This window comes from Papio anubis, chromosome 14 (genome assembly GCF_008728515.1).
Source record: "Papio anubis isolate 15944 chromosome 14, Panubis1.0, whole genome shotgun sequence".
Lineage (NCBI taxonomy): Eukaryota > Metazoa > Chordata > Mammalia > Primates > Cercopithecidae > Papio > Papio anubis.
This window is the reverse complement of record NC_044989.1, coordinates 90,880,786-90,897,542: the sequence shown is the minus strand read 5'-3', so window position 1 is coordinate 90,897,542 and position 16,757 is coordinate 90,880,786. Positions and strand designations below refer to the sequence as shown.

Genomic DNA, 16,757 nt, shown 5'->3' with positions numbered 1-16,757 from the left:
TCTTCTTTGGGAATTGACTCTTTTATTTATCATTATGTGATTTTCTTTCCTTTCTTTCTTTTTTTCTTTTTCTTTTTTTTTTTTTGAGGTGGTCTGACTCTCTTGCCCAGGCTGGAGTTCAGTGGCATGATCTCAGAGAACTGCAACCTCCACTTCCCAGGCTCAAGCCATCCTCCCACCTCAGCCTGAGCAGCTGGGACTACAGGCACATGCTATCATACCTGGCTAATTTTTGTATTTTTTTTGTACAGACAGGGTTTCACTATGTTGCCCAGACTGGTCTCGAACTCCTGGGCTCAAGCAGTCTACACACCTCAGCCTCCCAAAGTGCTAGGATTACCGACGTGAGCCAACATGCCCAGCCAGTATTTCTTATTTATTTACCTAATTTTTATATAACCAATCTAGCTTTCTTTTGATTAATGTTTCCACAGTATATTTCCATGTTTTGAGTATGTTTCCATCCTTTTATTTTCATTCTATTCTCTTCTATACTGTCCCTAGGTGTTATATTCTATATTTAAAGTAGTTTTCTGGTAGACAGCGTATAGTTGGGTTTTGTATTTTTATTTTAGTTTGATTATTTGAGACGGAGTTTCACTCTTGTTGCCCAGACTAGAGTGCAATGGCATGATCACGGCTCACTGCAACCTCTACCTCCCAGGTTCAAGCTATTCTCCTGCCTCAGCCTCCTGAGTAGCCGGGATTACGGGCATGTGCCACCATTCTCGGATAATTTTGTTTTGTGTTGTGTTTTTTTTTTTTTTTTTTTGAGACAGAGTCTTGCTCTGTCGCCCAGGCTGGAGTGCAGTGGCACAATCTTTGCTCACTGCAAGCTCTGCCTCCCAGGTTCATGCCATTTTCCTGCCTCAGCCTTCTGAATAGCGGGGACTACAGGCTTCCGCCACCAGGTGCCCAGCTAATTTTTTGCATTTTTAGTAGAGACAAGTTTTCACCATGTTAGCCAGGATGGTCTCTATTTCCTGACCTCGTGATCCTCCCACCTTGGCCTCCCAAAGTGCTGGGATTACAGGCATGAGCCACCGCGCCCAGCCTAATTTTGTATTTTTAGTAGAGGTGAGGTTTCTCCCTATTGGTCAGGCTGGTCTTGAACTCCTGACCTCAGGTGATCCACCCACCTCAGCCTTCCAAAGTTCTGGGATTACAGGCGTGAGCTATGGCACTTGGCCCTGTATTTTAATTTTAATCAAATATGATAATCACTGTCATTTAATTGGTGTGTTTATACTACTTAAATGTAATGTAATTATTGTATTGGACTCACATCTGCCATCTTATTATTTGTCGTCTGTCCCCTCCTTTATTGTAGTTTTTATTTTTGTTTTTTGTGTCTCCTTTTCCCATCTTCTTTTTAATTATGTGAAATATTTTTAGAGTTTTATTTTAATTTTTCTGTTGAGTATTTGGCTCTGTCTTTTTTTTGTGTGTGTGCTTGCTCTAGGAATTACAATATAGCTATCAATTGTTTCACAGCCTTCTTAGAGTTAATAATTTACCACTTCAAATAAAATGCAAAAGCCTTATAACATAGTTCACTAACTCTTGCCCTCTATGTTATAGTTATCATATGTATATATCTACACATTGAAATCTCTACCACATAATGTTATTATTTTTGCTATCAACAGTTATATATATATACATTTGTACAGGTATGATAGATTATCAGGTTGGATTATTTTTAAACTATAAAACCAAACTCTATACTGTCTATAAGAAACCCACTTTATAAAAGGAGAAAAATACTATTTTATATTTACCGAGATACTACTTTTGTATTTCCTTCAGTTGCGAAGTTCTGAGATTCTCTCTGGTATTATTTCCCTTCAGACTTAAGCATTTCTTTTAGAGTTTTTATATTTACCCATATACTTCCTTAAGTTTTAAAGTTCTGAGTTTCTCTCTTAAGCATTTCTTTTAGAACAGTTTTGCTGCTGGTAAATCCTCTTAGTTTTCTGTCACCGGAGAATGTGTTTATTTCACCGTCTTCCTGAAGGGTATTTTCACTGGATTTATACAAATATAATATTAAGCAAAAATAAAAAATGCAATAAATACGAGCTATATAGAAGATGCATACAAATTTATTTCACTTACATAAATTTAAAAAACAAGTAAAATTAAATAATGTTTTATTTAGCTGAATACCCATGTATGGTAAACATGTAAAGCAAAACAAAGAAGTGATAAACATAAAATTCAAAACAGTGGTTATTTCTATCCCAGAAGGAAGGCAAAGGGACACAGGGAAGAGGCTTAAAGATACTGGATGGTAGGCTGGGCGCGGTGGCTCACGCCTGTAATCCCAGCACTTTGGGAGGCCGAGGCGGGTGGATCACGAGGTCAAGAGATCGAGACCATCCTGGCTAACACGGTGAAACCCCGTGTCTACTAAAAATGCAAAAAATTAGCTGGGCGTGGTGGCGGGCACCGGTGGTCCCAGCTACTCGGGAGGCTGAGGCAGGAGAATGGCATGAACCCGAGAGGCGGAGCTTGCAGTGAGCCGAGATTGCGCCACTGCACTCCAGCCTGGGTTACAGAGCGAGACTCTGTCTCAAAAAAAAAAAAAAAAAAAAAACCAAAACTAATTTTTAGTAGTTTTTAAGTAAAGTCTGCTGTGATAAATTAGTTATTATTTGTCTAAAAATATATTTTGTTTTTATTTTGTTAAGGATATTTGCTCTGGAAATAGATTTCTAGATAAGCAGTTAATTTCTTTTCCCACTCTGAAGGGTGCATACCGTTGTATTGTGGCTTCCATCTTTTCTGCTGAGAAGTCAGGTGAAATCTTAGTATTGCTGCTAATGTATCTTTTCTCTATTTTTGAGATTCCTTTACATTGGTTTTTATAAATTTTACTATGAGATGTGTGTAGTTTTCTTTGTACATATTCCTGCTTTTGGGTTCATAGTGCTTCTTGCACTGTGGCTTGGTATCTTTTACCAGTTCTGGAATATTCATGGACGTTATATTTTCAATTGTGTCTTTTGTTCCATTCTGTTCTTCTTCTGGATCTCTGATTACATGATTGTTAGTGCTTTTCACTATTTCTCCACTTTTATGACATTTGTGTATCATTTTATCTCTCCATGGTTGTACTCATTCTTCTGACATCTTTGTTTGCTAATCCTTTCTTTATCTATTAAAACCTATTAACAATTTTTAAAAGGTAAAAGCTTTTAAAAGCTGCTGTTAAACTTGCCTATTGAGTTCTTGATTTTAGGGTGCTATTTAGTTCTGAAATTTCCATTTGTTTCTCTTTTTCATATGATAATTGTCTTATGAAATTCTCCCACTTGCCTCGTATTTTCTTGAAGATAATGGCAATTCTTTAACATCCTTATCTGATAACTCCAAAATCCAGATTACCCATGGCAGAGTAATCCAGAGTATGCCCTGTGTATGGGCCGCATTTGGCCTATAGCTTGTTTTTGTAAGGTCTGCGGGCAAAGAATGTATTTTATATATTAAAGATTGTAAAAATGAGAATATGCAACAGAGGCAGTACATATCCTGTAAAACCTAAAATATTTACTGTCTGGCCCTTTATATAAAAAGTTTGCCAACTCCTGACTTTTACGTCTGTTTCTATTGTCTCTTTTTTCTCTTGGTCTTATTTCTAAATATGCCTGGGAGTAGTTTTTTAGCATTAGTGTTCATTTACTACAGTTTACTAAATCTAGTAAAGATTTTTTAAATGAGGTGTTACATACACAAAGTGTACAGTTTGGTGAGTTTTCAGTTATGCATATACTCAACCTAACTGTGATGTAAATAAAAATATAAAACATTTACAGCATCCCAGAACACTCCTTTGAACTCCCTCAAAATATATATTCCCTGCCAGGCCAGCCCCGGGGGCTCTTGCCTGTAATCCCAGCACTTTGGGAGGCCGAGGCTGGCGGATCATGAGATCAGGAGATCAAGACCATCCTTGATAATACAGTGAAAGCTTGTCTCTACTAAGAAATATAGAAATTAGCCAGGTGTGGTGGCAGGTGCCTGTAGTCCCAGCTACTTGGGAGGCTGAGGCAGAAGAATGGCTTGAACCCGGGAGGCAGAGCTTGCAGTGAGCCAAGATTGGGCCACTGCACTCCACCCTGGGTGATAGAGCGAGACTCCCTCTCAAAAAAAAAAAAAAAAATAAAAATAAAATATATATATTCCCTGCCAAAGACAGCCACTTCTCTGACTTTCATCACCTTAGATTCATTTTGCTTGTTCTTAAACTTTATGTAAATGGAATACCATATTTATTGTTTTATGTTCAACTTTTTCCAGTGTCATATCTGTGGCATTCATCCATATTATTGCACATAACAGTAGTTTATCCTTTTTATTACAGTGTAATATTCCATTGTGTAAATATTTCAGTTTATTCCTTCTGTAGTTGGTAGACATCTGGGTTTTATCTCTTATATTTTAGACTTATAATCTATCTGAAGTTGAATATCAAGTTTCATGTCTTTCCACAAGGATATCCCATTGACCCAGGGCCATTTGTGTGTAAGACTATCCTTTCCCCACTGCATTGTGGTGTGTCTTTGTTACAAATCAGGTGGCTGGCTGGGCACAGTGGCTCACACCTGTAATCTCGGCACTTTGGGAGACCAAGGCGGGTGGATCACAAGGTCAGGAGTTTAAGACCAGCCTTGCCAACATGGTGAAACCCTGTCTCTACTAAAAATATAAAAATTAGCCAGGAATGGTGGCGTGCGCCTGTAATCCCAGCTACTTGGGAGGCTGAGGTAGGAGAATTGCTTGAACCCAGGAGGTGGAGGTTGCAGGGAGCCAAGATCATATCTCTGCACTCCAGCCTCGCAACAGAGCAAGATTCCATCTCAGAAATCAATCAATCAATCAGTCAGTCAATCAGGTGGCCGTTTATGTGAGGGTCTGTTCCTAGGATCTCCATTCTGTCCCATTGTTCTACCATCCACCACGTCAATGCTGCCCTGTCACAATGACTGAGACTTTTTCCTTACCGTATTCTCACGTAGAGCCCAGTAGAATAATTACAGGGCTTGGAGTCCCATTTCTTCAGGGAGTATAGGTGGTTGGAATTCTGACACCAGATAAATCAAGTATGCTGGGAAAAGAATTCCTATTTTAGGCAAAAGCTTCATTGGAAGTTTGCGGCCCCCTCTCCGCATTGTTCAGTGCTGTTCAGAGTGTGGCTGCTGTGGTGCTATAAATGCTCCCAGCAGCTCTCAGGTTTGCTTTCTTTCCATCTAGCCTCCCCCTAACTTCCCACTCCAGCCAAAAAAAGATGCACTGTATAAGTCTCTGATGATGGATACAAATCCTTTAAAGTGAATTATTAATCTTGAGCTTTCAGCCAAAAAAAGACAAACAAAATTAGTTTGGCTTCTGATTCTCAGTTTTTCCTTTATGTTGGAATGTAATACTTCTTTCAATTTTATTTTATTTTATTTTGTCTTATTTTTTTGAGACGGAGTCTTGGTCCGTCACCCAGGCTGAAGTGTAGTGGCACGATCTCATCTTACTGCAACCTCCGCCTCCCGGGTTTGAGTGATTCTCCTGCCTCAGCCTCCCGACTAGCTGGGATTACAGGCATGTGCCACCACTCAATGCTAATTTTTTGTATTTTTAGTAGAGACGTTGTTTCGCCGTGTTGGACAGGCTGGTTTTGAACTCCTGACCTCAAGTAATCTGCCTCCCTCAGCCTCCCAAAGTGCTGGGATTACAGACATGAGCCACTGCACCCGGCCTCCATTTTATATTTCAGTATTTTCTCTCTCTCTTTTTTTACAATGAGCATCTATTCAACTTTGAAATCTAACTTAATTATAATATTTTAAAGAATATTCTAATTAAAACAGGCTAGGTACATTGGCTCATGCCTGTAATCCCAGCACTTTGGGAGGCTGAGGCAGGCAGATCACTTGAGCCCAGGAGTTCAAGACCAGCCTGGGCAACACGGCAAAACTCTGCCTCTACAAGATACAAAAAAAGTAGTAGGGTGTGGGGTGGTGTGCCTGTAGTCCCAGCTACTTGGAAGGCTGAATTGGGAGGATCGCTTGAGCTCGGAGAGGTTAGGGCTGACTGCAATGAGCCATGATTGGGCCACTGCACTCCAGCCTGGGTGGCAGAGTGAGACCCTGTCTCCTGCTTTTTTTGGAGAGAGGGTTTCGCTCTGTTTCCCAGGCTGGAGTGCAAAGGTGTGATCTCGGCTCACTGCAACCTCTGTCTCCCATGTTCAAGTGAGTCTCCTGCCTCAGCCTCCCGAGTTGCTGGGTTGCTGGAATTGTAGGCATGCACCACCACAGTCAACTAATTTTTTTTTTTTTTTTTTAAAGCAGAGAGCCAGGGTTTCACCATGTTGGCCAGGCTGGTCTCAAACTCCTGACCTAGAGTGATCCAACTGCCTCGGCCTCCCAGTACGCTAGGATTACAGGTGTGAGCCACCTCGCCCGGCCAAGAATATTTTAATTAAAGCAAAAGTTAAGGATATTCTTGTGTAGAACAGGTATTTTTTTTTGGTTAATGTGATACGTGCTTGTCAATGCAGGTTGAATATGAATGGGAGAAGAAATTTTTATTATAATTGGTTTTTAAATGAGTCATCTTAAAAGAACCATTTAAACCAAAATAGTTTTTAAAGGTTTAAATGTATCTATTAAAATACTTTTCTTTTTAGGAAAAAAAGAAAAGGAGATTGAAGTTTGTAGGGGGCCAAGGCAGGAGGATTGACCCTGGCTTCAAGTTCACAAAGGACTCGGTTCTTTATTAAAGTCATGAGTCAAAACTTGCATCTAGAGCTACGTCTTAGTCACATGAACAACAGTTCCCTGTATCTTTTTTTGTTTTGTTTTGTTTTGGAGACGAAATTTTGCTCTTTTACCCAGGCTGGAGTGAAGTGGCGCTATCTCGGCTCACTGCAACTTCTGCCCTCTATGTTCAAGTGATTCTCCTGCCTCAGCATCCTGAGTAGCTGAGATTATAGGCACCCGCCACCATGCCTGGCTAATTTTGGTAATTTTAGTAGAGATGGGACTTCGCCGTGTTGTCAGGCTGCTCTTGAACTCGTGACCTCAGGCGATCCACCCCCCCCTCGGCCTCCCGAAGTGGTAGAATTACAGGTGTAAGCCACTGCGCCAGGCCGACTCCTGTATCTTTTTCCTTCCAGATACACAGCTGTGTAGAACGACAGTTATCTTTGGTACCCCTAGAGTCATTGTAGCACATTTAATTTACTGAGAGAAATATTTTGCCCCAGCATTCAGTTGGGTGAAAAATCAGGGAAGATCTTTATAAAACAGAAATGGCATAGGTTTTCTGGGATAGTTGTAGGTAAGAGGTATTTATTATTCCTAAATAATAGATATATGGTTATTATAATGAAATATGATGAAAAATTGTTCATAACAGTAACATTTATTAAATGCTTCCTAGGTGCCAGGAGTTATGACAAGTTCCTTATGTAATTATCTCATTGAACAATCACTTGTCCAAGATTTTGGCCTGACCTGAGACTTCATATACTTGTTCATTCATTATATTTCCGAGATTCACTTTCAACTTTTTTGTGTCCCTAAAATCGTGCCATTTTTCCATTCGTTGTTGCTAATAATACTTCTTTTTTCAACATTTAGTTTCAACTTGCATAGCTCTTAAGTCTTTTAATTAGCAATAATTTGCCATTAGAACTAGAACTAGCGAAATCATGAGGTCAGCATGTTTTTTTTGCAAATCCTGGCGTTCACCAAAGGGCAGTCCATTCTTTACAGGGCAAAAATACATGGAAATGTTTTATGTGTTATAAACAAACATGGCAGCAGCCCAGCTGTTGGAGGAATCTTCATTTATAGAGGCCACAGCGACTCGGCACTCTACTGCTTCTTGAGACATGGGAAAGTGGCTTTTGCCTGGAAGAACATGAGTGGTTGCAGAGTTTTCTAACAAATGCTTGATAAGTAACATTCTCTTGAATAACCTAATGGTAATAAGTTGAAAAGAGAGAAATTAGGCCGGGCATGGTGGCTCGTGCCTGTAATCCCAGCACTTAGGGAGGCCGAGGTGGGTGGATCACCTGAGGTTGGGAGTTCGAGACCAGCCTGACCAACATGGAGAAACCCCGTTTCCACTAAAAATACAAAATTAGCTAGATGTGGTGGCGCATGCCTGTAATCCCAGCTGCTTGGGAGGCTGAGGCAGGAGAATCGCTTGAACCCAGGAGGCAGAGGTTGCAGTGAGCCAAGATCATGCCATTGCACTCCAGCCTGGGCAAGAAGAGCAAAACTCCGTCTCAAAAAAAAAAAAAAAAAGGGAAAGAGAGAATGAAGTCAAAACTGGTATTTGTATTCATCTCATATAAAATCTTTCAAGCACACCTCATGTCTTCCTTCTGCTTTGACCACCCTGTTCTAATGAGCATTTCCCCTCCCACCTCATAGGAACTGCCTCCTGAGCGTGGAGCCTGCCATTAGCACCAAGCACCTCCCTTACCAGAGCTTCCAGCTCTTCGGCTTTGACTTCATGGTGGATGAGGAGCTGAAGGTGTGGCTCATTGAAGTCAACGGTGCCCCTGCGTGTGCTCAGTAAGCCTGCACGTCATTGTGTTTTCACAATGGGAAGTTGGTTCTGCCGTTGGGATAGTCTGGGTACGAGTATAGACACTTTGACTGCTGTAAGGGAGGATGCCACATTGATAGGAGACCCTTGGGAGGACTCTGTCTGGCAGGCGGCTTTGCTGAGTCATTTCCTTTCCCATTTCCCCGTGTATTGTAAGCAGATAGGCCCAGTGCGGTGTCCCATGCCTGTAATCCCAGCACTTTGGGAGGCCAAGCCAGGTAGATTGTCTGAGCCCAGGAGTTCAAGACCAGCCTGGGCAACATGGCAAAACCCCATCTCTACAAAAAATACAGAAATTAGTCAGGCATGGTGCTGTGTGCCTATAGTCCCAGCTGCTCGGGAGGCTAAGGTGGGAGGATCACTTGAGCCTGGCAGGTTGAGGCTGCAATGAGCCATGATTGTGCCACTGCATTGCAACCTGGGTGACAGAGAGAGACACTGTCTCAAAAGAAAAAAAATGTAAGCAAATAGCCTGTGCTTAGGTGGGTGGTAGATGCCATGGGAGTGTTAAAGCTCCTTACCGCCAGAGAGACCCGTGTGACAAGCTGAGTGAGCAGGATCCTATGATGTGGCAACCCAGAAGTTCAGGGGCTCCTGAGGCAGGAAGGAGTCTGGGAAGGTATCTTAGACATGGTGGGTCTGGAGCTGGGGTACAAGAAAAGAGGATTCAGCTGCACCAAAGGGTGGTGGGGAGAGTCTTCCGAAAGAGGTGCAGCGTCCTGTGGGTCTCGCCCTGTCTCGGGCTCTGCAGGTCTGGGAGATGCCTAGAGGAACAGAAGCTCCTGAGGACCTGCCCTCTGGAACTTCTGCTCCTCTCGGGAGAAGCCTGGCTGTAGTATGAGTGACGTGGAGTCATTAAGGAGGAAGGAAGGTAAGAGAGGACCTTCTGTGGAGGGCCTTATGTTTCAGGGAAAGTCACTTGGACTCAATTCTCTTGTGCTGAGGGTTCTTCTTTCATGATCCACTTTCATCATGTCAAGACCCTTTCATGGTTCCCATCTACATCTTGAAGAAATTGAGTGATTTTTCAAAATGTTTAAGAGAGAGTCCTGTACTTGCAAGGGGCAGCATCAACACACAAGTTGTTCTTTATGTAGAAGCTAGGACTTTACCATTGCCTGATGGTTGCAGCAGGCATGATTCCATCTTGTTCATCAGTCTCTGCAGCTGAGAAGTGCTTATTAGGTGCTGCCTACCTGGCCAGGCTCTGTACGAGGCATGGGTTCACAGTGGGGGCAAAGAGAGACACAGGCTATACCCTTCTTGGGAAGAGACTGTGGGCAGACAGAGACCAGGCAGATGTCAATTACAAACGGGAACAGGTGCTTTAATGGAGAACAAAGGATGCTGAAAGGTAACGTAACTGAGCCACGGGCCCACAATGGGAAGTAATGTTGGAACTGAGATCTGAAGGCGAAATGCGAGTCAGATGGGCTAAGGGCGGAAGAAGGCAGGGCTCCGCACCTTCCCTCGCCAAATCGACAGTGGTGTGCCCAGTCTTACCCGCTGTCCTTTCTATCAGGGGTTTGTCCCTCCATGGTGCTCTAGACCTTACCCTCCTCCTGATCCTGTCCTCTTATCTGGCTCATTTACATTGTCACCTTTTTCCCTCTCTGATGCCTAGTTCTCACCAGCATATGCAGTCCCAGCAGATTTTCCCAACTATTCCAAAAGATGTCCTCCCCTGATGCCACATCCTGTTCCAGCAATCACACCTTCTCCGGTTCGCTTCACAGCCAAGCTTGTGGAGAGCAGCCTCTGCACAAGCTGTCTTCTCTTCCTCTGTTCCCATCCATGCTCCCGTCCATTCCAGGCTGGCTCCCATCCTGATTGCCCCACAGAAGCTGTTCTTTGCAAGTCCCCAGCCAAGTCCTTATTGCCACCCCCAGAAGCCTCTTTCTGTTCCCACCCCCTGGACCTGTCAGCAGCATTCGAGGCAGCTGACAGCACTCGCTGAGCTGCTTTCCTGTCGTGGCTGGGCACGTGGTACTAGGCAGGCTTGCCTGGGGAGGTGTGGACAAGCTGGGCTCCGTCTTCCTCATCCAGTGCCTCTGATCTTAGGTCTGAGTATTTGTCTCCTCTCTCTGTATGTGATCTCAGCCAGCTTCATGATTTTGAAATTACCAAATTACATCACAGCCCAGAGATACAGACTAGTATCTGCACCTGCCTTCCCTGCCAGAATGTCCCCCTGTCTACCTCCCAGACTTGCCCGTCTCAGTCGGTCACCACCCCCCGCTCCCCCTAGAGACTAAGCTCGAACCTGACAATGATCCTGCCTCTGCCTTCCCTTCCCCTCAAGTCCTGCCCATAAGGGCCCTGTGAGTTCTGCCTGTAGCCTCCGGAGTCCTTTGCCCTCCATTTGCACTGTCACCCCTGCATAGGTCATCTTCCACCATAGTGAAGGCTTTGGCATAGAGCCTCCTAACTGGGGTGCATTTCTGCTCTTGCCCCAGTGAAATTCATCCTCCCAGAGCAGCCAGTGTGTAAAGCGGACACCAGACCATGCCATTCTCCAGACTTCCCATTGCACCTGGGACACAAACCAGATTCCTCCCTCCATCTGCAAGGCCACTGCCTTACCCACCTCTCCAGCTTCATCCCAAGTCACATTTCCCTTGATTGCTCTTATCTGCAGTGGGCCTTTGTGCTTTCTGTTACCTGTGTGTGGAATCCCCACCACCATTACCACCGCCACCAGCCTCACCATGGCTGGCTGCTTCTTTACCGAAACAACATCTTGAGGAAGCTTTCCCTGAACAGTCCTAGCTCTGATTTTCTCTAGCCAGAGCCTTTGCAGTTTCCCTCATTACTCTGTCATCAGACTGACTCATCAGAAGAAACTGCGTGTGTGTGTGTGAACCCCTTCGTCTTTATTTCTACCCTGTCATCCATTCTGTCCGCCTTCTATTCATCCCTGGGTCTTCGCTTAGCTGCCACTGGAGAGTCTTCCCCTGTCACCGGGGAGTCTTCCCCTGTCACTGGGGAGTCTTTTCCAGTGTCCCTTCAATTATGCTGAGTTGGTCCTTTTCCTGGGTGCCCCTCCGTGTAATGCAAGATGGCTCTTACACGCTCTTGAAATCGCCTGCCTTCCTCACCAGGTGTCTGTCTTGTTCACCTGCAAGGCCTTCCATAAATATTTGCCAAGGGAATGCTTTATCTTCATGCAAAACTTTCTGAAGCATTTGTATATAGAGTGGTAACCAGTTTTATTTTATTTTATTTTATTTTTGACTTCTGATTATTATTATTATTATACTTTAAGTTCTAGGGTACATGTACACAATGTGCAGGTTTGTTACATATGTATACATGTGCCATGTTGGTGTGCTGCATCCATTAACTCATCATTTTACATTAGGTATATCTCCACGCTATCCTCCCACCCCACAATGGGGTCTCTACGTGATGTTCCCCATCCTGTGTCCATATTCTCATTATTCAATTCCCACCTATGAGTGAGAACATGCGGTGTTTGGTTTTCCATCCTTGTGATAGTTTGCTCAGAATGATGGTTTCCAGCTTCATCCATGAACTCATCCTTTTTTATGGCTGCATAGTATTCCATGGTGTGTATGTGCCACATTTTCTTAATCTAGTCTGTCACTGATGGACATTTGGGTTGGTTCCAAGTCTTTGCTATTGTGAATAGTGCCGCAATAAACATACGTGTGCATGTGTCTTTATAGCAGCATGATTTATAATCCTTTGGGTATATACCCAGTAATGGGATGGCTGGGTCAAATGGTATTTCTAGTTGTAGATCCTTGAGGAATCGCCACACTGTCTTCCACAATTGTTGAACTAGTTTACAATCCCACCAGCAGTGTAAAAGTGTTTCCATTTCTCCACATCCTCTCCAGCACCTGTTGTTTCCTGACTTTTTAATGATCGCCATTCTAACTGGTGTGCGATGGTATCTCATTGTGGTTTTGATTTGCATTTCTCTGATGGCCAGTGATGATGAACATTTTTTCATGTGTCTATTGGCTTACATACATGTCTTCTTTTGAGAAGTGTTTGTTCATATCCTTTGCCCACTTTTCAATGGGGTTGTTTGATTTTTTCTTGTAAATTTGTTTAAGTTCTTTGTGGATTCTGGATATTAGCCCTTTGTCAGATGGGTAGATTGTAAAATTTTTCTCCCATTCTGTAGGTTGCCTGTTTACTCTGATGGTAGTTTCTTTTGCTGTGCAGAAGCTTTTTAGTTCAATTAGATCCCATTTGTCAATTTTGGCTTTTGTTGCCATTGCTTTTGGTGTTTTAGACATGAAGTCCTTGCTCATGCCTATGTCATGAATGGTATTGCCTTAGTTTTCTTCTAGGGTTTTTATGGTTTTAGGTCTAACATTTAAGTCTCTAATCCATCTTGAATTAATTTTCGTATAAGGAGTAAGGAAAGGATCCAGTGTCAGCTTTCTACTTATGGCTAGCCAGTTTTCCCAGCACCATTTATTAAATAGGGAATCCTTTCCCCATTTCTTGTTTTTGTCAGGTTTGTCAAAGATCAGATGGCTGTATTTCTCCTTGAAGAGATCCTTTACATCCCTTGTAAGTTGGATTCCTAGGTGTTTTATTCTCTTTGAAGCAATTGTGAATGGGAGTTCACTCATGATTTGGCTCTCTGTTTGTCTGTTATTGGTGTATAGAAATGCTTGTGATTTTTGCACATTGATTTTGTATCCTGAGACTTTGCTGAAGTTGCTCATCAGCTTAGGAGATTTTGGGCTGAGACGATGAGGTTTTCTAAATATACAATCATGTCATTGGCAAACAGGGACAATTTGACTTCCTCTTTTCCTAATTGAATACCCTTTATTTCTTTCTCCTGCCTGATTGCCCTGGATAGAACTTCCAACACCATGTTGAATAGGAGTGGTGAGAGAGGGCATCCCTGTCTTGTGCCAGTTTTCAAAGGGAATGCTTCCAGTTTTTGCCCATTCGGTATGATACTAGCTGTGGGTTTGTCATAAATAGCTCTTATTATTTTGAGATACGTCCCATCAATACCTAGTTTATTGAGAGTTTTTTAGCATGAAGGGCCGTTGAATTTTGTCAAAGGTGTTTTCTGCATCTTTTGAGATAATCATGTGGTTTTTGTCTTTGGTCCTGTTTATATGCTGGATTACATTTATTGATTTGCATATGTTGAACCAGCCTTGCATCCCAGGAATGAAGCCAACTTGGTCATGGTGGATAAGCTTTTTGATGTGCTGCGGGATTCGGTTTGCCAGTATTTAATGAGGATTTTTGCATCAGTGTTCATCAGGGATATTGGTCTAAAATTCTCTTTTTTTGTTGTGTGTCTGCCAGGCTTTGGTATCAGGATGATGCTGGCCTCATAAAATGAGTTAGGGAGGATTCCCTCTTTTTCTATTGATTGGAATAGTTTCAGAAGGAATGGTACCCTCCTCTTTGTACCTCCGGGAGAATTCGACTGTGAATCCTTCTGGTCCTGGACTTTTTTTGGTTGGTAGGCTATTAATTATTGCCTCAATTTCAGAGCCTGTTTTTGGTCTATTCAGGGATTCAACTTCTTCTTGGTTTAGTCTTAGGAGGGTGTATGTGTCCAGGAATTTATCCATTTCTTCTAAGTTTTCTAGTTTATTTGTGTAGAGATGTTTATAGTGTTCTGTGATGGTAGTTTGTATTTCTGTAGGATCGGTGGTGATATCCCCTTTATCATTTTTTATTGCGTCTATTCAATTCTTCTCTCTTTTCTTGCTTATTAGTCTTGCTAGCGGTCTATCAATTTTGTTGATCTTTTCAAAAAATCAGCTCCTGGATTCTTTGATTTTTTGAAGGGTTTTTTGTGTGTCTATCTCCTTCAGTTCTGCTCTGATCTTAGTTATTTCTTGCCTTCTGCTAGCTTTTGAATGTGTTTGCTCTTGCTTCTCTAGTTCTTTTAATTGTGATGTTAGGGTGTCAATTTTAGATCTTTCCTGCTTTCTCTTATGGGCATTTAGTACTATAAATTTCCCTCTACACACTGCTTTAAATGTGTCCCAGAGATTCTGGTATGTTGTGTCTTTGTTCTCATTGGTTTCAAAGAACATCTTTATTTCTGCCTTCATTTCATTATGTACCCAATAGTCACTTCAGGAGCAGGTTGTTCAGTTTACATGTAGTTGAGTGGTTTTGAGTGAGTTTCTTAATCCTGAGTTCTAGTTTGATTGCACTGTGGTCTGAGAGACAGTTTGTTACAGTTTCTGATTTTTTTATTTTTTAATTTGTTTTGAGATGGAGTCTCACTCTGTCACCCAGGCTGGAGTGCAGTGGCGCAATCTCGGCTCACTGCAAGCTCCGCCTCCTGGGTTCACACCATTCTCCTGCCTCAGCCTCCCAAGTAGCTGGGATTACAGGCGCCCGCCATCATGCCCAGCTAATTTTTTATTTTTTTAGTAGAGACGGGGTTTCACTGTGTTAGCCAGGATGGTCTCAATCTCCTGACCTCGTGATCCACCTGCCTCGGCCTCCCAAAGTGCTGGGATTACAGGCGTGAGCCACTGCGCCTGGCCAATTTCTGTTCTTTTACATTTGCTGAGGAGTGCTTTACTTCCAATTATGTGGTCAATTTACTTACAATTATGTGGTCAATTTTGGAATAAGTGCAATGTGGTGCTGAGAAGAATGTGTATGCCGTTAATTTGGGGTGGAGAGTTCTGTAGATGTCTATTAGGTCTGCTTGGTGCAGAGCTGAGTTCAATTCCTGGATATCCTTGTTTACTTTCTGTCTCGTTGATCTAACTAATGTTAACAGTGGGGTGTCAGAATCTCCTATTATTATTGTGTGGGAGTCTAAGTCTGTTTGTGGGTCTGTAAGGACTTACTTTATGAATCTGGGTGCTCCTGTATTGGGTGCATATATATTTAGGATAGTTAGCTCTTCTTGTTGAATTGATCACTTTACTGTTATGTAATGGGCTTCTTTGTCCCTTTTGATCTTTGATGGTTTAAACTCTGTTTTATCAGAGACTAGGATTGCAACCCTTGTTTTTTTTGTTTTCCATTTGCTTGGTAGATCTTCCTCCATCCCTTTATTTTGAGCCTATGTGTGTCTCTGCATGTGAGATGGGTCTCATGAATGCAGCAAACTGATGGGTCTTGACTCGTTGTCCAATTTGCCGGTCTGTGTCTTTTAATTGGAGCATTTAGCCTATTTAATTTTAAGGTTAATATTGTTATGTGTGAATTTGATCCTATCATTATAATGTTAGCTGGTTATTTTGCTCGTTAGTTGATGCAGTTTCTTCCTAGCATTGATGGTCTTTATTAGTTTGGCATGTTTTTGCAGTGGCTGGTACTGGTTGTTCTTTCCATGTTTAGTGCTTCCTTCAGGAGCTCTTGTAAGGCAGACCTGGTGGTAACAAAATCTCTCAGCATTTGCTTGTCTGTAAAGGATTTTATTTCTCCTTCACTTATGAAGCTTAGTTTGGCTGAATATGAAAATCTGGGTTGAAAATTCTTTTCTTTAAGAATGTGGAATATTGGCCCCCACTCTCTTCTGGCTTATAGAGTTTCTGCCGAGAGATCCGCTGTGAGTCTGATGGGGTTTCCTTTGTGGGTAACCCGACCTTTGTCTCTGGCTGAGTGGCAACCAGTTTAAGAAATGTGGTCACAAAATAGAATTTCTAGGGCAGATTTTGGTAAAAAACAAAAACAAGAAAAACTGCCAGGCACGGTGGCTCATGCCTGTAATCCCAGCACTTTGGGAGGCCGAGGTGAGAGGGTTGCTTGAGCTCAGGAGTTCAAGAGCAGCCTGGGCAACACAGCAAGACCTTGTCTCTACAAAAAATTTTGAAATTAGCTGGGCACAATAGTGCACACCTGTAGTGCCAGCTACTTGCAAGGCTAAGGTGGGAGGCTCCCTTGAGCCTGGGAATTTGAGGCTGTGGTATGTACCATGATTGCGCCACCACATGCCAACTTGGGAGACAGAGTAAAACCCTGTCTCAAAAACAAAAAAACATTTATTTTTTTTTGCTTGCACTTTGATGAACATCCTCAATGATATTTTTAAAAACACATTTCAGGAAGCTCTATGCAGAACTGTGCCAGGGCATCGTGGACATAGCCATTTCCAGTGTCTTCCCACCCCCAGATGTGGAGCAACCTCAGACCCAGCCAGCTGCCTTCACCAA

At 42.6% G+C, this 16,757-nt stretch overlaps 1 protein-coding gene across 1 annotated transcript in view; it reads left to right on the top strand.

Annotated features, from left to right (window-relative positions):
* TTL (tubulin tyrosine ligase) overlaps positions 1 to 16,757 on the top strand; it is a 44,959-nt gene that overhangs the window by 23,341 nt on the left and 4,861 nt on the right. Inside the window, exon 6 of the mRNA XM_003909132.3 lies at positions 8,439 to 8,582. Coding sequence (XP_003909181.1) covers positions 8,439 to 8,582 — 144 coding nt within the window. The remainder of the gene's footprint in view (positions 1 to 8,438; positions 8,583 to 16,757) is intronic.